At 49.5% G+C, this 27421-nt stretch overlaps 1 protein-coding gene across 3 annotated transcripts in view; it reads right to left on the bottom strand.

Annotated features, from left to right (window-relative positions):
* HIP1 (huntingtin interacting protein 1) overlaps positions 1-27421 on the bottom strand; it is a 142272-nt gene that overhangs the window by 78271 nt on the left and 36580 nt on the right. Inside the window, exon 1 of one of the 3 annotated variants that reach the window (XM_087417720.1) lies at positions 3440-3614. The exons of the other annotated variants lie outside the window; for them this stretch is intronic. Within the exon in view, the coding sequence (XP_087273846.1) occupies positions 3440-3457 (18 nt within the window). The 5' untranslated portion in view covers positions 3458-3614. Of the gene's footprint in view, positions 1-3439; positions 3615-27421 lie in introns of those variants that run through there. 3 annotated transcript variants of the gene reach the window in all.

Below are 27421 nucleotides of genomic sequence, written 5' to 3'. Positions count from 1 at the left end.
TCAACCCAGCAAGCACACATGCACGCCGGCAGTACGGCGGGTCCCCTGCCCCACCGTCAACATCACTTACTCAGAACACCTGAAATGCTTTTCTCCACTCCTCCCATCTTCCTGCTGTGTGAGCTGAGGATCCGAGGGGTCAAGTGTCTCACATTTGAGGGGGGAGCCGAGATTCATTAAGAAACTCAGAGTGTTCAAGACAGCTATAGGTGACTGCCAAGGTGCAGTCTGCATACACACGGGTGCTAATTCCCGCTCCCTGGGTCTTTTCCCCGAAGGGACCCAGAGGCCAAAGGTCCCCACCTCCAGCTCACCTATCTGCATGAACTTGTGTCCATTCTAGAATCCAGTCATTAAAACTTCTTCCTTACTCTTATTTACTGTGTCACCATAGCGTACCTTTTGGTCATCAGGAGAACTGGGTACAAGGCCTGGTTCCACCACCTGCTGGGGACCGGGACGTCACTTTTCTGAACTCCAGTTCTCTTATCTGTACAACGTGGCCAATTATTTCTGCCCTGCCTTCCTCACAGGGTTGTGGTGACATGAATGGGTGTGAAAACGCTTTGTAAACTGTCGGGCACTGTGCAAATATCAACTGTTATATGAACTATACGTTCTTTCTAAGAACTGACAGTGTTGACTCTGCTTCCCAAATTACAGCACTTGTGTGTCCTGCGTTCAGGAAAGGCACAGACTCCACCACCAACCCACAAAGGGCATCTGCCCTTTGCCCTGAGTGTGGGGTTAAACCAGCTCTCCCCTGGGCAGACATCTGATGTCATCAAAAATCCATTGGTCACAGCAGCTGGAGAAGCCACTGTTCCTGTCACTGTCACTGGTACCTTCATTCAGAAGGATAACTAGACCTGGGAGAACTGGTCCCAAGAGCAGTCAACTGAAATACAGCCTACGCTCAGCTCTTCAGGCCAATCAAGAAAATAAAGCATGCGCACGTGCGTGTGTGCGCGTGCACAGCGTGGGAGGGAAATAGTCATCTTAGACGAAACTTTGGAGACATTCATAATAGCCACGATGTATGGAAGACTTACTATGCCAGAATTATTTCCAACCTTCACTAGGATGCTCAAGGCAGGTACTATTGTTCTCATTTACAGATGAGGGTAAGAGGTTAAGAAGCTTGCTCAAAAGCATGCAGGGAGTCAGGAGAACTATAATTTGCTTTTTCTCATTCAGCCATAAGCAAGAGAAACCTCCAAGGCTGATGCTGGGCTCTGCCAAGGATGTTAAAATGCTGGGTCTGAGGTCAACCTTGAAGTCAAGGGACCCCAGAGTGAGGACTTCAAACCAGAGATGAGGCTTTCAGGGTCAGAACAGAAAGTAACCCGGGCCTTCCACAGAAATGGGCAGCAGATGCCAACTCGCTGGGGTGGGTGGGTTCTTCTTGCTACACAGCCCAGAGTCTGTGCTCCTTACAAAGAGCAGAGGACAATTGTTTCTGAGCTGGGAGCTTGGCTGCTCAATGATTAATGAGAATCTAATATCACTTTTGTTTGGACCCCAAGCTAAAAGAGGAAAGAGGCAATACGTGTGCCTCTCCTCTGCCCAGAATTCTCCAGAGGTTTCCCAGTGCCTACAGACCAAGGTTGGAAAACCTTGGCTGGCACTCAAGACCTTTCTGGTCTGGCCCCAACCAATGATCTCAACATTTCCTCAAACCTCTGTCCCAGTCAGACGTCCTCAGCCTCCCCCAATGGGCTCTGCCCATGCCGCTTCCTGCGACTCTCCTAACAGGCAATGCCCCTCACTGCTCTCAGCAGAGCCAGCTCCACCCAGCCTTGATGAGCCAGCCTAGGGCCTCAGTCTCCTCCTGAACTCTGCAGCCCAGTCCTTTTGCAGACCCTCACAGTCCTTGGAGCTGTGGCCCTCTGATCAGGGCCCCTACTGATAGCTGTTAGGTTGGACCACATCTCTCTGGACCCTTCACCTAGGTGTAAAGGCCCTGAGGAGCAGGGAGGCCATATGTTATGTTTGTGTCTTTCACACAGCACTTGCTAGTTAAATAAACATTGTTGAGTCAATGAGAGACGGATGGAGGGAGGTGGTAGTGTCAGAAGTGACCCTGACCTCTAAAGACAGAAGTCCCTGAACCCTATAAGCTGGTCCTCACAGACCAGGCTTTGGAAGGAATCTGAGCTCAGGGCCAGAAGGAAGCTCAGAGGTGATCTGGTTCAGGTTCCCTGTCCCCCCACCATAGCCCAGACAGGAGACTCTGGTCTTGCTAAGACCCCTCTAGGAAAGGGCCCAGCTGCTGCTCAGTTTTCCAGCTCCCCACCCCCACGGCTGCATAGAAGATTTTTTTGAGGGGTAGTTCTAATACTACCGGCTTCATTTTAAACGAAAACGAACTTTCACGGCACACAAATGGGGAATGGTGGTCCAGCCTCTCAGCATGCCATGGACAGGTATGTGTCCTCACATGAAGATGGGAGCCAGCGAGGCCCTGCACCCCCGCCCCAGGGGCAGCACTCAGTCAGTTTGAGACGGGTTTCCAGCCATGGGAAGGCATGACTCTCACCCATCATCTGCTTCCCATCCCACCCGCCCCTACCCAAGACAGAACGCCAAAGGCCTGGCAGGGCCAGGAGCTCACCTGCCTTCTCCATAGAGATGGTTACTTCAAAAAGGCACTCACTGGCGAAAACTAGCCTAATTCTGTACAAGATAAACATGCAATTCCAGTCCCTTCTCCTCCCTAAGGTACAGGCAGGCCCAGGCCCTCCTCTCCCCGGACACACAGCCCTCTCTTCAGAGTCCTCCAAATCACATCCTGCTGTCCTGCGAGGGCTGCCCCTCAATCAATCCATGAACAACAATGTATTCAGCTCCTACTGTGTTCCTGGGGGCCCTGGGGGAGGGATCAGCCCCCTACAGGGACTCAGATGCTTAGGAGGCAGCCGGGGTCTTACAAGTGGTAAATCTATGCCAAAGATTCCGTTCCTGCCCCCTCACCGGCTAGGATGGTTAAAGTCCTTGCTCCTCTCCCCGCCCTCGCAGGCCACCCACCTGTGCCCCCCTGCCCACTGGCTCCGTCCAAAAATCTTCCATAAACTTCAAATAGGTGTGCGAAGAGGGGCTATGAAGGGGACAGGATGAGCCCTCCTCCCGCTCCCTGCCCTCCCGCTACCAGGCTGGTTTCCTAATTTGGGAGGCGAGCTGCACAGCCCTCTCCCTGGAGTCCAGCGAGCTCTCCCAGGCAGCCCTGGCGGCAGGGCGGCGGGAAACCGGGAGCCCCATCCCTGTCCGCCAGCGCCTCCAGAATCCTGGCCCGGCTCCCTCCTCCAGCACGCCGGAGTTGGGGCCAACAGGCAGGATCAACAATCCAGAAACTTTCAATGGATCACGCGGGCTGGGAGGGAAAGAGAGAAGGTGGGGGGACGGGGGAGGCTCCAGGGCTGAGCCCCAGCTCTTCACTTACCATCTTGCTCACATCCATGACCGAGGCTGCGGGGCACCCCCCACCCCTTGAGATCCCGCTTCCCCCAAACGCTGCTGCCGGCTAATTCAGCCCCGATGGTGCCATGCTGCGGGGAAGGCGGCCGGCAGGGCCCCCGCGGACCGGGGAAGGCGGCGGCGGCAGAACCGAGGCCGGACGGGAGAAAGGGAGGGGAGGGGGAGGGGAGCGGGAGGGGGAGGGGGCCGAGCGCCGAGCCGCAGCGCGCACCGGGGGCGGGGGAGGCGCGGGCGCACCGGCGCGGCCGAGCCCCCCGTGGGCCGGGGAATCCCGAAATCCGCCGGGGGCGCCGCGGTGAGGGGGGCGCGGGGGCGGGGACCGATGGACGGATTCCCGGGGCGGAGGCTGCGGCCGGGCGCGCGGCGAGGGTGTGATTTGAATAACAAAAGGTCGCTTCTCCCCGAGCCCGGCGGCCAGGATCACGGAGCCGGCAGCGAGGCGGCCAGGCCCGCCAGGAAGTGTGAGTGTGTGTGTGTGTGCGTGTGTGTGTGCGCGCGCGCGCGCTGGGGTGGTGGGATCGGTGGGACTCAGGAAGTGAGCGGGGGAGGCGGCTGAAAAGGAGGGAGAGCTGGGGGGCGCCGCGAGCCGACATTCCAGTGGGGGCAGGGGGTCCGCTCGGCCCCTCCCCACTTGGCTTCGCTGGACAAAGGCAGAATTCAGTGCCAGTTGTCGGCCTCCTGCGGCAAATCCCGAGGGGACGCCCAGATGAGTCTGGGGTCTCCAAACAGATGGGCGAAGGGAAGGAAGTGGAACAGGTATCCCCAGAAGGCTTTGAGGCCCCCCCGCCAAGTGAGACAGAGCCAGCCCTTCCTTGAGAGAGGGGAATTGGCTTCTAAATGATGTCTGCCCTGAGCGCAGAGCTGCTTTCTGTCAAGCCAGAATCCCCGAATCTCCATTCCTTACTCAATTCCTCATCCACCCTTACAGAAATGGGAGGCAGACACTCCGCTCTGCAGGAGCCGCAGCTGGTGGCAGAAAAGGGCTCCTGGCGAACGCTGTTTTGGGGCACAGTATCCAGAAAAAGCCTGGATGCCCAAGCCTATGGCTTCAACACAGGCTGCCTCAAATCCTCAGAGGAGCAGGAAGGTTTTGGTCACAGCTGAGTCAGCAGGGACCTGAGTCCACTTATACCAACCCTGCTGTACACAGAGAAGGGGAGTGATTTGCCCAGGTCACACATTTGGCAGGGACTGGGGACGGGAGAAACCTCAATAAGGACAGTGCAGCCCAAGCTGGAAAGAGCTTCCATGGTGCCATGGAGCGCCCAGCTTCTAAAACCCTTTCCGATGAACAGGTGATGGGACCCATCCACAGCCCTGGCCTTCTGGACCCACATCAAGGGGCCGGGCATGCAGCACTGGCAAGTCCCCCATCCTGGCCCCACGGCCTGCTGGGCTGACTCGGACAGCCCCTTCCCCTTCAATCTGAGTTCTCAATCTATGAAAAAGGGACTGTTTCTCGCCTTCCTTCTAGGGGGATGTGAGAACACGGCGATAAAAAGGATGTAAAAGCAGAAGTCCAGGAACTATATAAGGGGCTTTTGTCATGGTGGTTATTTTCATTTCCAGGGTCTGGAGCCCAGTCAAGGGTCCCTCAGCTTCAGGTCTCTCTGTCTAACCCCGAATCTGGACTGCAGACTGACGCCCCATCCCAGGGCTGCCCCCGCAAGCCCAGCTCTTCCTATGCTGTGCCCCAACTAGGAAAGTCAGGAGGGCTGCCCTGGGCTGTTCCGGTGTGCTGGCTCCCATAGTCCCTTCTACCAACTCATGTCCACAAGAGTGAACCCAAGTGTGGTGGGAGGCAGGAGGGCAGCATGCTCCCTTGTCCTCATCCTCCAACACTGACACCCAAGGGAGATCAGGGCGGGTGAACCAGCAAAAGTCACCCAATGCAGAAATGAGTTTTGGATTATCTGCTCCTTGATGAAATGTACCACCATCTTTTTTCTAAAAAAAAAAAGAAGATGGATAGATTCTATATGTTTAAAAAATATTGTGAACTCTTAGGTCTGGGGTTCATCAACAGATCAAGGTCTCCCACTAGATCTTGGTGCCTCTGCTGGTAAAGCCGATTCTCTCATTGCTAAAATGGAGATAGTGACACCCACTTTACACACAGGTGGTAAAGGTCAAATGAAAGAACTTCTCAAACCTCACCCATAGTAGGCTGAATAACGGCCCCCAAAGATATGAGGTCCTGATCCTTCGAACCTGTAAATACTACCTTATATGGCAAAGACTGTGCGCATATGATTAAGGATTCTGACATGGGAAGAAGATCCTGCATTATCTTGGTAGACCTTAGGTACCAATCACACGAATCCTTATAAGAGGGAGATCTGACACACAGAAGAGGCATGGCAGTGTACCACAGGGCAGAGATTGGAGGGATGTGGCCACAAGCTAAGAAATGCTGGCAGCCACCAGAAGCTGGAACAGGCAAAGAACAGATTCTCCCCTAGAGCCTCTAGAAGGAGCATGGCCCTGTCAACACCTTGATTTTGGCCCAGTGATACTGATTTCAGACTTCTGGCCTCCAGAACTAGAAGAGAATACATTTCTGTTGTTTAGCCACCAAGTTGACGGTAATTTGTGACAACACCCACAGGACATGAATACACCGCCTAAGGTCAGTGAGGGCTGGTGTCTCCAGACAGGTGCCTGTCTTGGGGCTGCCCCTCCATAGGACTTCCTCGAAGGGGAGCTCCTCATGTGGTGGCAGGAGAGGTCAGCCAGAAGCAGGCCTGTCTTGCTCCATTTAGGAGCATGCCCTGGCAAATACATGTAAGCATGTATAGGCATGGATACACACCTGCACACACATACAAACACAGGGAAGGAGCAAACAGCTTCTTAAGAGAGCTTGGGCTTCACTGCCTTGGTTAACCCATGACCTGCTAGGCCCGCCCAGCACACAAACATCTTTGGATGCCTGCCTTTCCTACCACTCCTCTTGGGAACACGGGTTCAAACTTGGAGAAGAGGTGATGAGGAGGGGCCTGCCTGGGGATTCCCCATTCCAGAGTGGTTGTGCCATGAGGCATCCTGTGGTCTCAGGTCATTAAGAAAAGACATTTCTAGCTGTGCTGCTGCAGAGAAAAGCAATTTGAAACATGCATGATCTGGGGCTGTGGGCCCCAGAAGGGGGAGCCTCTTTTGAATAAATTAGATAGAACGAGAAACAGTGGGTCCAGAAATAAGAATGCTGTGGCCCTCAGGCTGCTACTCTGTCCCTTCTTCGCCAGCTCCAGGCCACTATGTCTGAGAGCCCACTGGACATCTCCAACTGGGGGGTCTCAGTTTCATGGGCACCTCATATTGAAGGGGTCTAATGAAAAAATTTTCTTTTCCCTCTGTTTTCACATTCTGTTCCCTCTCCTTTGTTTCCTGTCTCAACTAATGGCTCTACCTCTACTTAACTGCTCAAGCTAGAAACTTCGAGGTCAGCCTTAATGCCTCCGTTGACAACCCCCACTCCCACCTCATCTAATCAGGCCCCATATCCATGCAATTCTTTCTGGCAAATAGCTTCCAATCTATGTCTTCGCTCCCAATACAGACTGTTCCTGCACTGGCTAAGACTTTCAACAACAGCCTCCTGACTGGCCTCCCTGCCTCTAGTCTCTTCCTGTCTAATTCATCTTCCACACTTCCAATTATCTAATTGCAGTTCCCCACTGGCCCATCCCAAATGGAAACAAAACAAAACAAAACACCAAAAACTCTTCCATGGTTCATTACCTCTCCAGGTCCTTATTAATCTGGCCTCATCTCCCTCCATTTTAGTCCACCTTATCCCATCTCTCCCTCCTACCCCCTCAGTGACGTCCCATCAGTCCGCTCATGAGCCATGAGCGTTCAAGATGCTGCTGGAATGCCCTTCCCGCTTTCTCAGCCTGGGAAAATTCTTCCTCACCCCTCAGGATTCAGCTCAGATGTCACCTTCTCTGTGAAGCCATCCCTGACCCATCCAGACATAGCCGGTCACTGAGGAGTCCCTTCCTACAATGGACAGCCCCTGGGTCGGCCTGCATCACCCTGGGATGGATAGTCCGTGCCCTGGGCTCTCCCTGCTCACCTGTGAACTCCCTCAGTAGCTCTCCCTCACTGCCCCTGCATCCTGAGTGCCCTGCCCCTTACTTTCTAACCTGCCCCAGGGCTCTCTTCAGCAGGATTCCACACCCACGTCACTGTTCTACCTTTAACATCAACTAAAAACTATGGAGTGGACCCAGGAGGCCTGTATGGAAGTCGCAGAGGACTTGTCCTGGTAGAGGGTGACACCTACTGGAGAACAGTGATTCTGCAGCATAACCCTACAAATACCACACTGATTCCAGCTGGCAGGCTCAGGCTGGACTTGACAGAGTACTTTAGAGGTGTGAGATTCCATTCATTCCTGGTCACGAGGTTTGAACTCAACAATACTTGGCCGATACGCAGCTAATAGGCAGGGCAGCCAGGGCTGAATACTCCCTACAAAGGGCCTTATGTACTGTATGTTACTATGTTACCACTAACAGTATATGCAGAGGGCTGTAAAGTTTACAAAATGCCTTTTTGTCTATTATCTCATTTGATCCATAAAAAACTGGGTAAGGCAGATAGAATGGGTATTATTATTACAACACCTATTTTTCAGGTGAGGTGTTGTAGAAGAAAGAGTGTAAACTGAAGCCTGGGGAAGGCAGTGAGCTGGGGAGGGAGGACCAAGGGTTCTTTAGCTCAGCTTATAGTGTTCGAGTATTTGATAGGGAGAATGTGATGAAATATTATTACTTGCATTATAAGGATGGATATTAAAGAAAAAAGAAAGTGTAGGCTCTGGAGTCAGACAGACCTCAGTTGAATTCTGACTCCATTACTTTCTAGATATGAGCAAGTTCCTTAGCCTCTCTGAATTTCAGTTTTCTTATCTGAAAAGTAGGGCTAATAAATATTACACCTCCCAGGGTTGATGTGGGAAGGAAGCAAACCAATCAATGTACATAAAGCACACGGCACAGTGGGAGGCTGTCCCCGGCTTGGCTCAACACCCTCGTCTCTCCATTTACTTGGTTGCTAGCTTCTGAGAAGTCCTGGATAATTTTTTTCTTAGCTTAAGTCATAAGAAAAAAGGATAGAAAGGCAAAGGTAACAGTAGTCATTCTGATTAAAATGACAGTAAATAAATAGGTCTATAGGGAGGAAAAATAAGTAGCTAAAACCACTCACTGGCCACACCCGGCTGAGCTGCAGGGGACCTTAGCCACCACCAGCTCAGCAGCTCCTAGGCTTCCCGTGGGGACCCTGCAAGCAGAGCCTTGGCCAGGGGGACTGAGATCCCAGCGCGGCCTGTGATCCTGCTGGCTCCACGACAGAGTATTCCCACTGGGCTTTCCTTGGGCAGAATGTGGCCTTTTCACTGAGACACTTTGACTCCAGTGGGAAAAGCCTTCTGCTGCCTCTCTTTGTAAGAGCATGATTACACATAAAAGTTGAAAAAGAAAAAACCCTCAAGAAACACAAGAGTTCCTCGACCTAGAGTATATCTCAGAATACCTGAAGGGTACAGCATCACATGGCAAGTGGGAAGGTGGGTGCTGCTGGGGGAGAGGAGGCACTTGTGTCATGCTGTGAATAATAATAACGGATATTAATAGCTTATAAATAATCACTTATTATTGAGTTCTTACCATGTGCCAGACACTATGACAAGCACTTTACCAATATTATTTCTTTTGGTCCCCACAACAACCCTATATACTAAGTATTACTATTATTATCCTTATTTTACAGAGAAGGACCTGAAGCCCAGAGAGGCTGCGTGGCTTTCCCAGGGCCCCACAGCTAATAGGCAGGGGAGCCAGGGCTGAAGGCAGGCAGCGTATTCCAGAGCCCCCACTCGGAGCCCCAGTCTGGGTTCATGCTGAAGAGCGATGTGCAGTGTACCAGGCACCTGGTCCTGCCCTGCCCGTGGGGTTCCTGTTCTCACTCGGGTTGGCAGGTGGTTTATACTATGTTGGTATTAGAGTGTATTTTTATTTACGGGGTTGCTTTTCTTCATTCTAAAACCTAGTGAATTAATTGTGAGGACACTGAATTCTGCTGCCTTCTCTTCCTTTCCCTAAGTGATGTGCGTAAGTTCCCAGAGCCAGGTACTGGGCACCTGTGATTCAAATGCAGGGCCTGCTAGCTGCCTCTTGGACCTCAATCCCATTCCCTCTCCCTGGACCAAGCACGCTGCTGCATTATAGGCTTATCCACTGTGGGTATGCGAGGATGGGCCGGAAGAAATGACTCTGTGCGTAGTTGAAACATTTCCCCTGAACACAGTTTTCATTATTAACACACTACACAGGCCTATATTTTAGAGAAAACTGGCATTGTCCCAGGTATCCTAAAATCTAAAACTGAAGTTAAAATAAATATTGACTAGAAAACACCAGGTAGAAAGAAGATGATTGCAGCTTAGGCAGGAAGCTGTACAATGAACGAGCTACTAGGACACAGCCCAGAAGATCCCATAGCCATAGGGAAATGAGGTGAAGTAAGAGACAAGCAGAGAATGCAGATGGGAGACCCCAGAGTGAAAAAAGTGCTAGGAAGGAGCGGGAGCCGCTAGGGAGGGACTGAAATTCCCACTGTAGGTTACAAACAGGTTCAGCTGCCATCCCAGCATCTTCTTAGCTAAAATCTTTCAGATAGGACCACTGGGCAGTCTTTCTCTTGACCTCTTGGAGCACACCTCTAATTTTATACGGAATCCTAGTTATTTGCTTTCAAAATGCAAAATTCATTTTACGGAAACCTTTCACCAGCATCCAGGTACCGGTGACACGGCAACAATAAACCGTGAGGCTGAGCGACTCTCTTGGGGAAGCCCCGGCTGGTAGGGGCAGTTGGTGGCACTTAGGTTCCCCACCTGGATGTTTCTACTGAGCTCAGACCTCAGCTTTCTGAGTTGCCACAGCTGCCCGCAGCAGGCTCATCCTTTGTGGTCCTGAAGGGCCAGGTGGTCAGCAGCTTAAGTCATCTGATCAGAGTCCTGGGCTCACACCACAGCCAGGTGCCTGCGGGAACCCTTGGCTCCCCTGTAGACAGGCCACCAGCTCTCCGTCTCACCTAGACCAGCAACACGTGTGTTGATATTCACAAGACGGCCCAAACAGGAGCATCTCTGTAAGTCTCCATTACGAGTACTGAGCAGGCAAAGTGCCACCAAACCCTCGCAAGGGTTCTGGCCTGGCCTCTCAGCAGCCGCTCAATAAAGACTTAGTTACTGAAGTGTGGTCACAGTGATGTGTTGTTGAGCCTGCATTAGCCCTAATAAACCTCTGTGCCATGCTTTGCCCATCGCAGGGTATACGGGAGCAAGGACTGCCTGCAATGTGCCAGGCACCAGACCAGATGCTCTGCCTACGCTGTCCTGTCTAATCCTCCCAAGCTACAAGGCTCACTCTACAGACGTGGTGGACGCTGAGCTACAGAGAGGCTAGTGACTTCCCAAGGCCCCACAGATAGTGACTACTGCAGGTCATCTGCCTGCAGGTTCCCTGCTTTCCCTCTGTATCCACGGGGAAACTCGGGCACGGCAAGGGTTCGGATCACTGTCACCTGACAGTCTGTCAGCCTTCTGGGAGCGAAGCCATGGGAGCCTCTCCATCAGCTGGGACACGTTGGCCCCAGCGCACACTCTAGGCACCAGCTGGGGATGTCAGAGCTGCCCCTGGGGACCCTCGTGAGCTGCAACATAAATGAGTAATCAGATGAGGTCTGAAGTGCCACTCAGAGCCAGGAACAGTCAAGTGCTCTGCATCATCAGGCCCCCTCCAGGACCAAGGGTGTTTCAGGGGATACCCAGGAGCCCAGGAACGCAGTCCTCTACAGAAGGTGCCTGGAAATATACTCCCCTGGTCAGGGAAAGGGCTAGGGGTCTCCTAAGAGGGAGAGCTGGCAGTCCTGGGTGCCCCTCTCACCCTGGCACAAGTGTGCATGAGCCCGTGTGCCTTAGCCCTGGTTTTATCATCTGTGGACCTTGAAATCTAGAATTCTGTTCTAGTCCCACCTACCAGTGGAAATCCCTTTAGGATTTCAGCTGCTGCAGCTGCTGAGCCATCCCAGAAACGTGCTTCCCTTCAGAGGCACGGATACACACAGAGGGCGGATGAGTGGGCAGACGACAGTTCCAAATTGAGAAAACCAGAAGTGCTCCCAGAGTTCTCAGGCAACTCAGGAGGACGAGATGGGCCCGGCAGTGCAGGGCTGCTACCAGGCCCCTGCTTGTCTGCACAGACAAGGACAGCCCCAGGGCCCCATTTAGGGAGGTGCCATGGGCACTTGCACATGTCACTTTACCCCTGTGGGGTCCCAAGAGAGCAGCGTGCGGACAGAGCTATGAAGGGAGATGGGTGTGGGGAAAGATCAGGGCGCGTGCAGGAAGACCGGGCCGCAGGGCTGACCATGAGGGGCAGAGCGACCAAGTGTGGCAAGTAGAACAGGCCAAGCGCGTCTGTGCAGAAGCAGAGCCATCTCACTGGGCAGATTAGTGGGAGGGAGAGGGGTTCCAGCCAGAACACTTGGGCTCTGCCATGTAGGCAACCGAAAGCCAGGCAGGCTGCTGTGTGGGAAGAGCCACATAGGGACTCAAGAGGGAGAGCAGGACTGAGCACCTCTTCACGTCTGGAGCTCAGGTTGAGGCTGGCGGAGCACCTGGTGAGGGTCGAGGGGAGTCAGGCAGCACAGGGCGGGCTGAGTGACGGCTCCTGTGGTCCCCCAGCCTGTAGATTCTCATGCCCAGCCGTGTTCGAGGCCCGCCGCTAGGAGTGGTGCCTGGCAGGCTCTGGAGAGGAGCCAGACAGGAAGCTGCCAGCAGTCAGGGTGAGGCAGGAAGACAGGAGCCTGAACCAGGGCCAGGGCTTCCAGAAGTGAGCAAGGGGAGAGGCGGGACAGCTGCAGGGATGAAGGAGGAGCCGATAAAGATCTGACGCTGGGGACTGGGAGCAATGGTGCTGTCAGGAGGGGTCAGGAGAAGGGCCCTACTCACCGGGGCGGTGCGGGAGGAACATAGTCTTCACCACATGAAGTCTGCACTGCTGGTTGGCCACATTCCGAGGGAGGTCCCGTGGCCTCACTGCAGCTCAAGTAGGTGGGGCCCAGAGAAGCAGATTCGGGAGTCACCTGTGAGCCCAGGGAGCCGGGAGGGCCGTTGGGAGGCTGGCTGGCTCCCAAGGGTGAGCACCCAGCTCAGGCCAGGCCCAGGTGAAGGCAGCAGAGCTCTCAGAGGATGGGCCATTTTGCTGGCTATGGGCTAAGGGGAAGTTTTGTTTTTAATCCCTTTTGGTCCTTAAGTACAACTTGCAAACTGATCCTTTCCCTTCAATATTTATAAGGGACACTTCTTAATGAAGTCCTAGAAAAGCACTTTTTGAATGCTTCTAGCGCTTGGAGTGTGACCTAAATCCTCCTCCTCACCAACAGTACAGCAGCCCTCCACATTATTTACCAAGCCCCTGTTATGTAGGAGGTGGTGCCAGGCGCAGCAATGCCCACCTCTGAATGTGAGAAATCAGAAGTTAGGAAGCAAGGCAGAGGATGGAGGGAGATGGAGGTGGTTGTTGCCAGCAGTGGCTCTTGGCCCCAGCTGCGCACTGCAAGCACCTGGGAAGCCTGGGCCCCGGCCCAGGGCCACTGCTATAGCTGCTGTGGGGACAGCCTGGGCATCAGCATTTTAAAGCTCCCCCAGGAGATGCTGATATGCAGCCAAGACTGGGAACAACTGAATGACTGCAGGTAGGACTCAGGGAACCCTGCTCCAGGCCTGGCTGAAGCTGAGGGGTATGGGAGACAAAGAAATGAGGCACTTCCCTGACCATTTCTCCTATACTGGGAATTTCCAAGCTTCCACCTGGAATTTTCCATCCCTCAGCCAAAGGTTCAGTGTAAGCAGGGATCTCTGCACCCTTTGCCCCTGGTAGATTTCTTTTCCTTCTTTACACTGCCATTCCACCATCACCCCCCCCCCCCCGACCATATTAAACACTGGTGTCCATGGGCCCTTTACACACATTTGACATTACAGGGGAAAGACACACCCCATGGCTGAGCGACACAGAAATGCCTAGCATACCCCTAGAACCGATATCCGTTCTGCAAGGAGACCCACTGAGGATGAAAGGTGGCCTGGACTTAGGATGCCGCTGGCAGCAGGCGGGTTCTGGGCAGCAAAGATTTGCTGGACTTCTAAAGCCTCTCCAGGCAGGCTGTGGGTGGCCAGTGGGAGTGAGGGGGCCTGTTAGAGGCACCGAGACAGATGGGAGCCACTCAGCCAAGCCCTTGAGTCAGCAGACGGCCTGGAAACCCCAACTCAGGGGGCCCAGGCTGCCAGAGCTCTCTGCCCCTGCCCTTCCGGTTCCTCCCTGGAGGCAGGAAGTTTGGGCACCCTCAAATGGCAGCTCAGAAGCCGCCAGCCTCTCGCTCGGAGGAGTTTTTCCACTGCTCCTTCCCAGAAGGACAAGTCCAGGAATGTGTCTCTGCCCAGTTATCGAATAAGCAGAGACCTGTCCCCGGGGCATGGACCAGGGCAGGAGGTGTCAACTCAGGGATGTCGGTAGTGACCAAGCGCGGCATTTCCACGCTGGAGAGGGCGGCAGCCAGGCTAATTCCATGTTATTACAGCCTTACAGGAAGCCAGCCTGGCCTGGCTGTCAACCAGCAGCAATTTATGGGCCTTGGGGGCAGAGGGAGGGAGAAAGGGGAAGAGAAAGGAAAACACAGCCCTCCTCCCCCACAAAAAAATTGATCCGGAGTTATTTTTAGGTGCTTACTCATCCCACACATTTCTTTTTAAAAGCCACGACATGGGCTCTCTTCAAAAACCATTTAGCAGGAGATAGCTGCTCACACAGGCGCAATAGGGAGGGGGGCACCTGTGAGCACTGGGCCTGCATGAAAAGGCGGGAGAGTGACAAGGTCTTCAAGGAGCCTCCTCACAGTAAAAACAGCCCAGGATTCTGCAGGCAGAGTAGGGAGGCTGAATGAAGAGAAGCTTTCAAGTCAGAATCACAGAGTTCAAGTCCTACCTCCAGCTTTCTCTTGTACAGCCTGGGGCGGGTCACTAGGAAAATCAGATGGGACCCTGGGCTGGAACCCTGGCCACATGTGGCTTTGGGCAAGTCACTCAAGCTCTCTGTGCTCAATTTCCCCATCTACAAAATAAGGCTAGTTAATGTATGTAAAACACTTGGAAAATTGCCCTCATTCCTAGTGTTATATGAGTTAGCTACCATTTCTATTATAGCACCATACATACGTTAATTATTACTGTCAGTAATAATAATTTAAAGTAAATATGGAGTAGGATAGAATATGAAGCCACAGAAGACCTGAGGTAGAGAAGAGGTAAAATTGCAGAAAGTTGTATTCACAACTCAACGCCTGCCAAGGATGGGTGTGGAAGAGGCCTTACGCTCGTGTAGGTGTGAAGGCTGAGACTGAGTTTCTCCTCCTGTCAATGGGGTAACACCTGCTCTTGGGGCGCTAATGCAAATGGAAGCCCACAGCACGGCCCACAGGAGGCGCTCAGTGATGCTAACTGACTCTGAAATCACCTCTCCTTAGTGTGACGGCGACTTCGGTGGGTCAACTTGACTGGGTCACAGGTTGCCCAGATATTTGGCTGAACATTATACCCAGGTGTGTCTGTGAGGGTGCTCCTGGAGGAGATTAGCATTTGAATCGGTGGACTGAGCACAGAATATGGCCCTCCCCAATGTGGGTGGCCACCATCCTATGCTGAGGGCCTGAACAGAACAAAAAGGTGGAGGAGGGGAGAATTCAGTTCTTTTTCTGCTTAACTTCTTGAGCTGGGACATCGGTCTTTCTCGGCCTGGAACTTACGCCACCAGCTCCCCTGATTCTCAGACTTTTGGACTCAGACTGAATTAGACCGCCAGCTCTCCTGGGGTCTCTAGCTTGCAGATGGCAGCGTGAGCCGATTCCCTATAATCAATCAACCAACCAACCAATCTCTCTCTCTCTATGTGTGTGTGTGTGTTTTGTTTCTCTGGCTGCCCACTGAATCAGAACCAGACCACTCTAGAATCTGTCCTCTCTCTGCCAGCCATCACACCTCTTTGCACGGCCGCCTTCCACCCCCCGCCTCCCCAACACCTGCCTGCCTCCCTGCTGCCCCTTCTGCCTTCGACACCCCATACATATTAACCCAGCCCTTATCGACCTCTCTCTTCTAGTTCCATCCAGTAAACCTTTACTGAGTGTCTACTGTATGCATGGCACCGGGTTAAGTGCTGTGACTACTGAGATAAATAAAGCCAGAGTTTCAGCCCCCCAATCATTTCAAGACAATGTGGGGTTTACCTCCATAAGAAGTGGTGCAGTGCCCAGGGAGCATCAAGGAGGGGCTGGGGGAAGGAGCAAGAGGCCAGGGACATCTTCCTGCAGGAAGTGACAGAAAAAGGCATTCCAAGCAGATTCTGCAGGGCCCCTGGGGGCAGGAGAGGAGCACCAGGAGTGGAGCCGGAATTCCGGAAGCCCTCACTGCCTGCCACCCTCATCCAGATGGCCCCGTTCAAAGTGGTCTGAAGCCCACTCTTCCATGTCTGTTCACCTCACACAGGGCTGCTCCTTCCTCTCTGAAGTCCTCCCAGGCTGAGCACCCAGCAGGCCTCAGCAGAGCCTCTAGGGCTAGGGTTCACTTCTGTCATGGTATCTCGGTCTTAGGTGGTGAGATGCTGGGGACAGCGGTCTCCTCACCTCCCGACCCCCCACCTGCCACCTCAGGGATCATTCAGAAACAGGCAGGTCACCCCCTCCTTAAAAACCCCAAGAGCTCCCCAAGCACAGCTTTCAAAGGGGGACCCCAAGGGCTTTCCTCTGGCTTGCTGCCTCCCCCTGAGCCTCATCCCACATCTCTCCTGCCACAGGGCCTTTGCATGAGCCAGCCTCTCTCCCTACGAGGCTGCTCTGTCCTCTTCTCTGCTTCTCTTCCCCAGGCAGAGAAACACACACACGCTTATCACTTCTGTGAAGTCTTCCCAGGCAGGGTCAGTCTCCCCACAGCACTCTTTGCACATCTTTAGCTCTGGTGGGATTACTTGGGCCTGATCTTTGGGGGCAGGAACCTGGTCTCATTCCAAGCCCAGCTCTCTTCTAAACTTCAGGTGAAGCCCTTGAAGCATATGTGCAGGAAAAATTCCGCCATTACTAACTATACTGACATCACTAGAGGTGACGATCCCTTTAATAAATGGCGATAGTATGGAGGCAAAGCTTACTTCATGTTCTAGAGAAAAGACTGGTGAATAACATATATATGTCAATTGCATTCACTAGAATACATGATTTGAGTAACACAGTCATGCACCGCATAACGACGTTTTGGTCAACAATGGACCACACGTACGAAGGTGGCCCCATAAGATTGGTACCATGTAGCCTAGGTGTGTAGGAGGCTGTACCACCTAGGTCTGTGTAAGCACACTCTATGATGTTCGCACAATGATGAAATTGCCTAACTAACGCATTTCTCAGAACGTATCCCGGTTGTTAATCAACGTATGACTGTAAAGGTTTGGGAACAAACAAACTGTGACCTCATTAAGCTGAGGAATTCCTGCCCCTCCCCCAGGTTGGGGTCACCTCTGCTCTGAAAATCCCACTGGTGATGGAACACTTGATAAGGTTGTTGCCCACCGCTGTCAGACCCCACACACACGTCACGCCTCACACACACTAGTAGTGTGATGTGAGCCATCTTACTCTGTGAGCCACGGTGTTCTCTGCCCATAAAATGGGTACAAAAAACATCGCTCTTACAAGAGGTTGTTGTAAGGATCAAGTGAAAAATAACATATGTGAAAGTACTCAGGAAACTATTAGTGCCCGTAAAATTTTCTGAGCTCCAAAAACAGCCCTTTATTGCTAAGTTTATTAATAAATAATAAAATCTGTCCTTGTGGGTGTAACAGGTTTTATTACATAGAGTCTCTTGCCAATTCTTGCCCCATCAGCCTTGCTGCACCTCCCTTTGCCTGGCTCCTAGGATCTGGCTCAACTAGCGTCCCGGTAGGGCAAGGACTCAGGCTCTCTCTGCATCGCTGCATGACTTAGACCCAGGTCCTTACCCTCCCAGAGCCTGTTTTTTGGAGATGATCAAGGGATGTGGAGAGGGTTAAATGAGATGACTGACATCCAGTGCCTGGGACATGTGCTCAGTGGCCGTGAGCTCCTGGGCCACCTTGGAGGGCTCCTGGGGGGCAGGGCTCAGTAACCAAACCAGATAAGCAGATCTCTGTTTCCCAGTGGGGCCAAAGTGAGGCCAAGGTGTCACCCGGCACCATTCCTAGTTAGACCTGGTGTTGCAGAGAGCCTGGTGACAGTCTTCCCCACCCTCCCCCAAACTCCTCTAAGAAGACGCATGGAGGCCACAGCTCTCCCATTCTTCCTGGGGGTGTCAGTGGGGGGAGTACCTGGAATCTTTTCTCTCTCCTCCCCTCACACAGAAACCCCAAAAAAGGCTCTCCTCATGGAGTTTCAAGTTGCCTGACTTGCAAAGTACCTGGCCTGTTCTTTGTTTTACATTTTAAAATCCATTTTTCTCCTTAAAGATGGAGACACTTCCTTAAAATACAAGCTCTCCACCAGCATTTCTTGCTGTGTTTTTCAAAAGTCTAGCGATGGTGCCAAAAGAATGGGAAGGGAGTGAGGACGCTTGGGACTTGCTCTTGGGCCACTGAGCGGTGAATGAGGCCAGAGCCGTTCTCTCTCTTGTTCATGGCTGAATCCCAGCCTCCAGACAACGCATGACAAAGAGCAGACACTCAGTTAACAGTGATTGGACGTATGAATGAATGCGTGCAACAAATCGTCTAACTGATGTGCCAGGCCCTACCTGAGTGCTGGGACACACACAGGACTCTGCAGTCCCTGGCGCCGGTGGGCACCTGTGGCTTTAGCAGAGGCTTTCACACCCAGATCGCAAGTCTCGACACCCAGTGAAGCAGGAGTGCAATCGCCTTTTACAGGTGAGCTAAATGAGACAGAGAAACTGAGGGCTTGGCCGAGAAACAGAATCTGTGTTTCTCGTCACATTCATTCACCAGTGTCATGCTGCAGGCTCTTTCCACTGCACCTCAGTTCTTCTTGCTGTCCTGTGATACAGTTATACGGAAAAGCGCAATCTTCCAGTGGTCTGGAGCTCATCTGTCCCCCCAACCACCCAACTAGGCCAACCTTCGCTTGGTACCACCATGTGCCACGTTCTGTGCTTGGCGCCAGGGGAAAGGGAGAATGCGGGCAGGTGAATGCAAAAATGGGGTAAGACCAGGTCTCAGGGATTGTTCTTTCTACCAACAATGAAGCAGACAAAACATCTCCTCTGTGGCCACTGTGGAGAGTTTGGTGGCTCCTCAAAAAATTAAACATAGAATTACCACATGACCCAGCAATTCCACTCCTAGGTATATGTATACCCAAGAAAATTGAAAACAGGGACCCAAACAGGTAGGTGTCCACTAATGTTCATAACAACATTATTCACAAGAGCCAAAAGGTAGAAACAACCCAAACGTCCATCAACAGATGAATGGGTAAATAAAACATAGTATATATACCCAATGCAATATTAGTCAGCTATAAAAAGAAATGAAGTTCTGATACATGATACAATGTGGATAGATCTTGAAAACATATGCTGAGTGAAATAAGAGACACAAAAGGACAAATATTGTATGGTTCCACAGAATATGCAAATTCACAGAGACAGAAAGTAGATTAGAGGTTACTGGAGGACGGGGTCAGAGGGGAAAAGGGAGCTATTGCATAGTGGGTACAGAGTTTCTGCTTGGACTGATGAAAAATTTTGGAAATAGTGGTGATGGTTGCACAACATTATCAATGTGATTAATGCCACTGAATTGTACACTTAAAAATAGTTAAAATGGAAAATTTTATGTATATTTTACCACAATTTTTTAAAAGGACAAACACACACAAAATATGATAGCTGTAGTGTAGGAGTAGACATGAATCTGTGGAACAGAACAGCAAGTCTAAAAACAAAGCAGACTATTCAGGTGGTACCAACACAATGAGAAAAGTGCTCATGGCGGGGGTGGGGGTGACCGAATATAAGAAAGCAAAACGACTAACTTAGAATAAAATACAGAAAAATCTGTTTATAACTTTAGCAATGAGAAGACCTTCTTATGCAAGATAGAAAATGATGACACCATAAAGGAAAACATGTTTCCTGTGGCGGTACAGTCTTTGAACTGGACAATCTGGCAGGATCTAATAAAATTTCAAATACCCACAAATACACATATCCTCTAACCCCTGGGATCTATCCTAGAGAAATGTTCCCAAGAGCCACGTTCAAGGGCATTCCCTGAAGCACTTTTTCTAAGGAAAAAGCAGAAACAACTTAAATGTTCCCACAATAGCAGAACGTTGAAATAAACAAGGGCACGGCAATTCTAAGGAATACTATGCAACAGTTAAAAAGAATGAGGTTGGTCTAAAAATGCTAGGAAAGAAAATAAAAAGCAAAACTCGACACCCTGGATCACTCCAAATGGATCTGCTCGCTTACCAGCCTCGTCCTCATTTTCAAAGGATCCGGTAGGTGGAGAACACACCAGTGTGACGCCATCTGAAGAGCTGCCACACTTGAAACAAGGGCTTGGAGCGTCCTACTCCAGTGGCTACTCAGAGGAGGGAAAGTCAGGAAAGGGGCAGCTGGGCTGGGGTGTTGGTACTCGTGCATGTAGTGGGGGCCAAGGGAGAGAAGGAAGCAGGAAAAAAACCTATAAAAACAGCAGGAAAGCAAGCTAAGGTAAGATAATGTGAAGGTCAGAGGTCATACCCAGTGCAGGAAAATTCCAACCATACAGGCCGAGACACGTTAAGTGATATCAACATGTCCTCAGATGCTGTTCTAGGTCATTTTCTCTCCTCCTACTTCTGGCCAGTCACAGGGTTGAAACTTAGATCATTCATGGAGGATCCTCTGTTATAGCAAAGGAGGGCAGCCTTGCAAATGGCTTTTCCCCAAATCCTGAACCTGCAAAAACACTTGGCTTTGGTCTCATTGAGTGTCCTAGTGTCCCCATGTTGGTGCCACCCCACTCCACTTCTTCCAGCTCCTTCCTATCTCAGGAAGGGGAGGGGTCCCGCATCTTCTGAGGATCCATTATCATATTTCAACCTCACAATTACTGTAATTCGAAAGGTAAGCAATATGCCCAAGATCATGCAACTAACAAGGATCAAGGCCAGGATCCGCATCAGAACCTGGGTCTGTTTACACCTAAAACGCATGCTCCTCCTGTTAGCTGATGCTGCTGAGGAAGCTCTTACCGAGTACCCGCCATGTGCAAGAACACTGGTAAGGCTCTAGGGGATGTAAAATTAGTCAAGTCCTGATCTCAAGACAGCCTAAGTGTGCTGGTGAAGAATATAAGCGAGAGTACATGGGAAAATGACTATAACATCATATTCGATTGGTAAGAGAAGCATTACCAGAGCGCTACAGAGGTCAAGGGTGGGGAGAGAACACAACAGGCAGAGAAAGACCGTGGAGACAAGGAATGTTGTTTGTTTGGGGCATGTCCAGAAAATAGCAAAACCAACATGTGATTTGTTGGGCTCCTTCCAACCCTTTCTGCTGTGCCCTAAGAAATCCCTCGTGCCATTACAAAAAAAAAAAGCAAATGACAACAAAAAACTGACAAACCAACACAAAGAACTCCCCCATCCTCAAAGTCTTCTCAGCACCCTCTCTCTCTCCATCTCCTTGTTTATTATTACAGATGATTATTACAGTGTACAGAAGAGAAGAGACCAACAACAGAGCCTCAGAGGAAGCCTCCACCAAGGATGGGCGGAGCGGCCACTGGGGGACACAAGAAAGCAGACCGCGCGGTAGGAGGGGCTGAGGACTGGAGGCTGCCCCAAAAGGAGGAGGACGTGCTCAATCCTGCAGGGAGATCCTGAGGACGAGAACTGGTGCGATATCGCGGCAAGTGCTATGAAGGAAGGAAGTGGGACGTTTCCCATTGCCCCAGAATCGGCTGCGGCAACCCAAAGCTGGGGCCCAAGTGGTGATATGTGTTCCACATTCTACAGAGGCTCAGACAGCTCCCACCCAGTTTCCTAGGAGGCAGCCAGACCACCAGACTGCTCCACAAACCACTGAGGTTGTGCAGGATGCAGGATTGCGCAGGGGAGGGTATCACTGACGCAGCCTGGGGCTCAGGTGTGATGATGCCTGAGCTGAGTTTTGAAAGACAAGCAGTAGCTGCCATGGTGAAGCAGGGCGCTAAGCCTGTTCTTGGAAAAAGTGGGGTAGCTGTGTCACAGCTTGGTGTCACTTGGACGTAAAATCCAAGGCAAGGAATGCTGGCAGGTGCGCTGGACACTCGAGAGTCATGGAGGAGACAGCCTGCATGACAAGACTATCCTGAAGGTCTGTGACTCCAATGGGAGGGGGAAGCTTTTCCAAATTGCAGGTGCTCCCTCCCCAACCAGGAGATTTCTTGCATGCTGCTCTTACCCCCAAACTATAGCAGACGAGACTGACTGATGGAGGGGGCCGTGGTCAGTGATGGGTGTTTGGCAGGGGACATGAGCAGGTCCGAGTTTTAGAGGCACCACTGGCACCGGTGCGGAGGACAGCTCCAAAGATGGCCAGGTTGAAAGCAGAGACCAGTGAGGAGGCTGCTGCCATGGTCCAGGCATGAAATGATGAGGCCTGACGCTGAGCAGTGAAGGACGGAAAGAGAGGAGGGAACAGAGTCAGGACACACCCAGGAGGGAAAACGCAGCAGGACAGCGTCATAGACAGCGTAGGAGCACAGCAGTGGCGGGGCAGGCTGACTTGTAGTTTTCTGACTACAATTAATTAATAGAGCAATGGTCCCACTAAGGCAAGATGGGATGGGATCCGAGCACAGAGGTGGTGTCAGCTTCAGACAGGAGGAGAGATACCTCCCATCTCAACAGGCGGGAGGTGGAACGGATGGGTTTGAGTTCACATACATTTAGAGGTCCGGTGGAGGGAAGCAGAGAGCATTTGCACCTGAGGACTTTGGTTTTCTGTATAAAGCAGAAGACAAATAAGCAAGGAGGGATCAATGAGCTGGAGACCTGAGGAGCAGGAAGGTGAAACAGTCACTATTGAGAAAGGGGTGAGGCAGAGAAGAGGGTCACCGAGCAGTGCTGGAGGCCCAGGTGTATGCGGAGGCCATTTTGTCTTTTGATTTTGGTTATGGTATCTTTTCTTGTACTAAAGCTTTTAATTTTTACATAGCCAAATCTATTGACTTTTCCTTTATAGCTGCTAGGTTTTCTGGCATGCTTTAAAAAGCCTCCCCCCTATATGGCAGTTTCAAACCAAAACAAAACAAAGCAGGACCATATGTGCTGATATTAAAAATATCCATGTATAATATGGATAATATATATATTAGTGAAATAGCTCAGGAAGTCGATATTGATAACATGCTTGCAGACACACAGACTGTCTCAGGAAGATCATACAGACTGTAAGGGGGCTGCTTCTGGGGAGGTGATTGGCTGGAGCAGATGTTACAGAAGTCACAGGGCAGGGGGCAAAGGGGATATGAGCAAGACGGACTGAAGGCAAGGACCCACTGGCCAACGGGAGAGAGAGCAGATGTGTTTCAGACACAGTGGTTCCTGACCCAAGAACAGGGATCACCAGGGAGCAGAGGAGAGTACACAGGATAGACCACATTTTGTACTAAGGTTTGTCATAAACCTATTTGGTACTAAGTACAAAAAGGTTAAGTAGCTTTCACAAAGGTACATAGCTAACAGGGCGTTGCATTCTGGCTCCGGGGCCTATTTAACCTTCACCGTTATGCTATGTCACCTCTCACAACAACACACGACGTGGAAAAGCAGGTTTGAGCACAATTTTGTTAAAAAAATTAGAAATATATATGTGTATGTGTATATATGTCTGTGTGTGTGTGTGTGTATATATATTTATATGCAGACATTGGAAAGAAATACATCAAAATGTTAACAGTAGTTATCGGGGTGGGATGTGAAAAAAATTTTTTTAGCTTTTCTACAATTAGCATTAATATTATTAACAGAAGAAAATGTTATTTAAAATAATCACTGGAATGGGCAAGCATCAAAGACATTTTACAAAAATAGACACTCTGGAAAAAGATACCTTGGCAACATACCCTGAGAATTTGAATAAACAAAAAAGTATTCTGCTTGATTCACAGGGTCATAGTGGAAAGAACGTGAGGTTTAGAAGACCCTGGGTTCAGGCTACTTGGCAAAGTGTTAACTCCCAAAGCCTCCATTTCCTTATATAAAATAAATGTGAAAATAATAAAACTTGCTTCACATGGTTGTTGTAGAGACCAAGTGAGACACTGCAGATGAAAAAAATTCTGTCAATCAATTAAACCATGTTAATTTAATATTATTATTCATTCTAACTTTTACTCTTGTATTAAGGCAGTGGCATATACCCAATTCAAAATTAAACTGTGATTGCAAAATACAGTGCCAATTCATGACTAATCAATCACTTTGATTTCATAAAACAGACATTCCATGGCTTGTATTACTGAGCCATAATAAGAGGATGAATATCCCAACTCAAAAAATCACTGTTGGGTACAATTCAAGAGGACTACTTCCCTGACAAGCAGCCCTGCATACCCAGCCCCAGGGCTCCATGATCTCCCTGGAAGCCAAGGCCATGTTCTCCGCCTGCCTACAGCTATTTGAAGCTTCCAGGCATCCTCTGCCCACAATGGCTCTTAATCCTTTCTGTACCAAACCAAAGACAGACTCAGTGCTCTAAAATGCCTACCTGTCTACATCCCTTCTTCCCTCTTGCCTCAGTGTTGGGAGGTGTCCCTCTTCCTGCTGAGGCCAGCTTCTCCAAAGGATTCCTGTCCTGAGCTTTCCTATCTTGTAAAGCCATCATCCCCATGGGCCTTAGAGCACTATCAGCTCACCACTAGACTAGACTGTAACAATCTCCCTGTTTCCACTCTTGGCTACCCATAGTCTATCCTTCTATGCAGCCAGAATAATCTTTTAAAAGTTGAGATAGAATTCAGATACCACAGAATTCACCATTTTGCATTCCCATCAGCAAAGTACGAGGGTTCCAATTTCCTTGACGGGCCCAAGGCGATGACTGCTTTAAAACTAACTTATGTTTCCTTCCAAAAGTTTTATAGGTTTAGCTCTGGCATTTAGGTCTTTGATCCATTTGGAGTTCATTTTTGTATAAAGTGTAAGGTAGGGATCCAACCTCATCTTTTGCATATGGATATCTGCTTGTCCTAGCACCATTTGTTAAAAAGACTCTTCTTTCCCCATTGCATGGTCTTGCTGCCCTTGTTGAAAATTAACTGACCACACAGATATATGGATTTATTTCTGGACACTCAATTTTATCCCACTGATCTATATTTCTATCCTTATACCACTACCACACTATCTTGATTACTGTAGCTTTGCAGTAATTTTTGAAATGGGGAAGACTGAGTCTACCAACTTTGTTCTTCTTTTTCAAGATTGTTTTGGCTATTTGGGGTCCTCTGAATTTACAGATGAAATTTAGTATCAGCTTGTCTATTTCTGCAAACAGGCAGTTGAAATTTTGATAATGATTGTATTGAATCTGTCAATCTATTAGGGGAGTATTGCCATGTTAACAATATTAAGTCTTCTGACCCACAAACATGAGATGCCTTTCCTCTATTTAGGTCTTCTTAAATTTTTTTCAACGTTTTATAGTTTTCAGTATACATGTCTTGCATATCTTTGGTTAAATTTATTCCTAAGTATTTTATTCTTTTTGATGCTATTATAGATGGAATTATATTCTTAATTTCATTTTTGGATTTTTCACAGCTAGTGTATAGAAATACAACTGATTTTTAAAATATTGATCTGGTATCCTGCAACCTTGCTTGACTCATTTATTAACCCTAATAGTTTTCTTTCTTTTTTTTTAAGTTGTTGTTGTTGGATTCTTTAGGGTGTTCTATATGTATAAGATCATGTCATCAACCAATAGAGATAGTTTCACTTCTTCTTTGCCAATCTGGATGCCTTTACTTCTTTTCTTGCCCAATTGCCCTTGTTAGAACCTCCAGTACAATCTTGAATAGAAGTGGTGAGAGCAGACATCCTTGTTTTGTTCCTGATCTTAGAGGGGAAACTTCAGGCTTTCACTATTAAGTATGATGTTAGCTCTGAGTTTTTTGCAGATGCTCTTTATCAGGCTGAGGCATGTCTTAATTTCTCCTTTATTTTTGAAGGATAGTTTTACCAAATATAGAATTCTTGGTTGGTGGTTCTTTTTCTCCTTTCATCACTATGAATATGTCAACCCACTGCCTTCTGACTTCCATGGGTTTTTTTTTTTTCTTTTTTTTAATGAGAAATCAGCTGTCAATCTTATTGAGGATCCCCTGTACATAATAAGTCACTTTTCTCTTGCCATTTTCTCTCTGTCTTTGGCTTTTGATAGTGGGATTATCAGGTGTCTAGGTGGGGATCTCTTTGAATTTATCCTACATGGAGTTCATTGAGTTTCCTACATGTGTAGATTAATGTTTTTTTCATCAAATTTGGTATGTTTTTGGTCATTATTTCTTCAAATATTCTTTCTGCCCCTTTCTCTCTCTCTTCTCCCTCTGGAACTCCCATTATGCGTATGTTGGTCAGCTTGGTGGTGTCCCAAAGGTCTCTGCCCCACAAGTTCATTTATCTTCATTGTTTTTCTTTCTGTTCCTCAGACTGGATAGTCCAAGTTCGCTGATTCTTTCTTCTGCCTGCTCAAATCAGCTGCTGAGTCCCTCAGGTGAGTTTTTTGTTTGAGTTATTGTTTCAATTCTACAAATTTTTTTGGTTCCTTTTTATAATTTCTATTTATTATCTCTATTTGAGACTCCATTTTCATACTTTCCTTTCATTCTTTAGATATGGTTTCCTTTAGTTTTTTGAACATATTTAAAATAAGCTGATTTAAAGTATTTGTCTAGTAATTCCAACTTCTGGGCTTACTTGGGGAGTTTCAATTCATTGCTTTTTTCCTCATGTATGGATATTTTCTTATTGTTTCTTTGCATTTTTCATAATTTGTCCTGCAAACTGGACATTTCAAATAATATAATGCGGCAACTCTGAAAACCAGATTCTGTCCCCTCCATAGGGTTTGTTGTTATCGCTGTTATTGTAGTTGTTGCTTGGTGACTTACCTGAACTAATTCTGCAAAGTCTGTGTTCTATTTCATGAGTGAGCACTGAAGTCTTTGCTTAGTTAACTTAGTCAGCTAATGATTAGACAGAGATTTCCTTAACCTCCTGGATCCAATAACTTTCCCACCCTTTACTGAGGGGCTCTGTGTGAGTGTTGGGGCATGCCTTCAACACTCAGCCAGGCAGTTTATAACTCTGCCTCAGCTTTCATGTCCTGCTTGCGCTGAGCTTCAAGGTCAGTCAGGAGTGAGAGATTATTGCCTTTTCAAGTCTTTTCTGAACATGCACAGCGCCAACACATGTGCATGGCCTTCTGGATTCCAGGAATATGTCAGAGCTTTTAAAAGCCCCCGATGGACATCCCATTCCTCCCATCCCATCCCATCCCATCCCCATCCTTTTGAGCTTTATGTTAGTCTATTGTTTACCCCAACTGTAATCCATTGCCTCAGGCAGCTGTGATGTTAAAATATTTGACAAATGTCCCTGGTGAAAGGCTTTTAGCATTGGGACAGTTTAAGTAAGGTCAAAAAAGGACAAGCCTTCCAAGTGCGGTCTTCAAGGGAACCACTAGATAGGTCAAATAATGAACATTCTATCTGATCTGGCTGCTGCCTAACTCTCCAACTTCATCTCCTACCCCTCTCTGCCTCACTCACTCTGCTTCAGCTACACT

This window comes from Ceratotherium simum, chromosome 26 (genome assembly GCF_057802395.1).
Source record: "Ceratotherium simum simum isolate JZ-2026a chromosome 26, ASM5780239v1, whole genome shotgun sequence".
In the NCBI taxonomy this organism is placed as follows: Eukaryota; Metazoa; Chordata; class Mammalia; order Perissodactyla; family Rhinocerotidae; genus Ceratotherium; species Ceratotherium simum.
The sequence above is the reverse complement of the archived record's forward strand: the minus strand, read 5'-3'. Positions and strand labels throughout refer to the sequence as shown.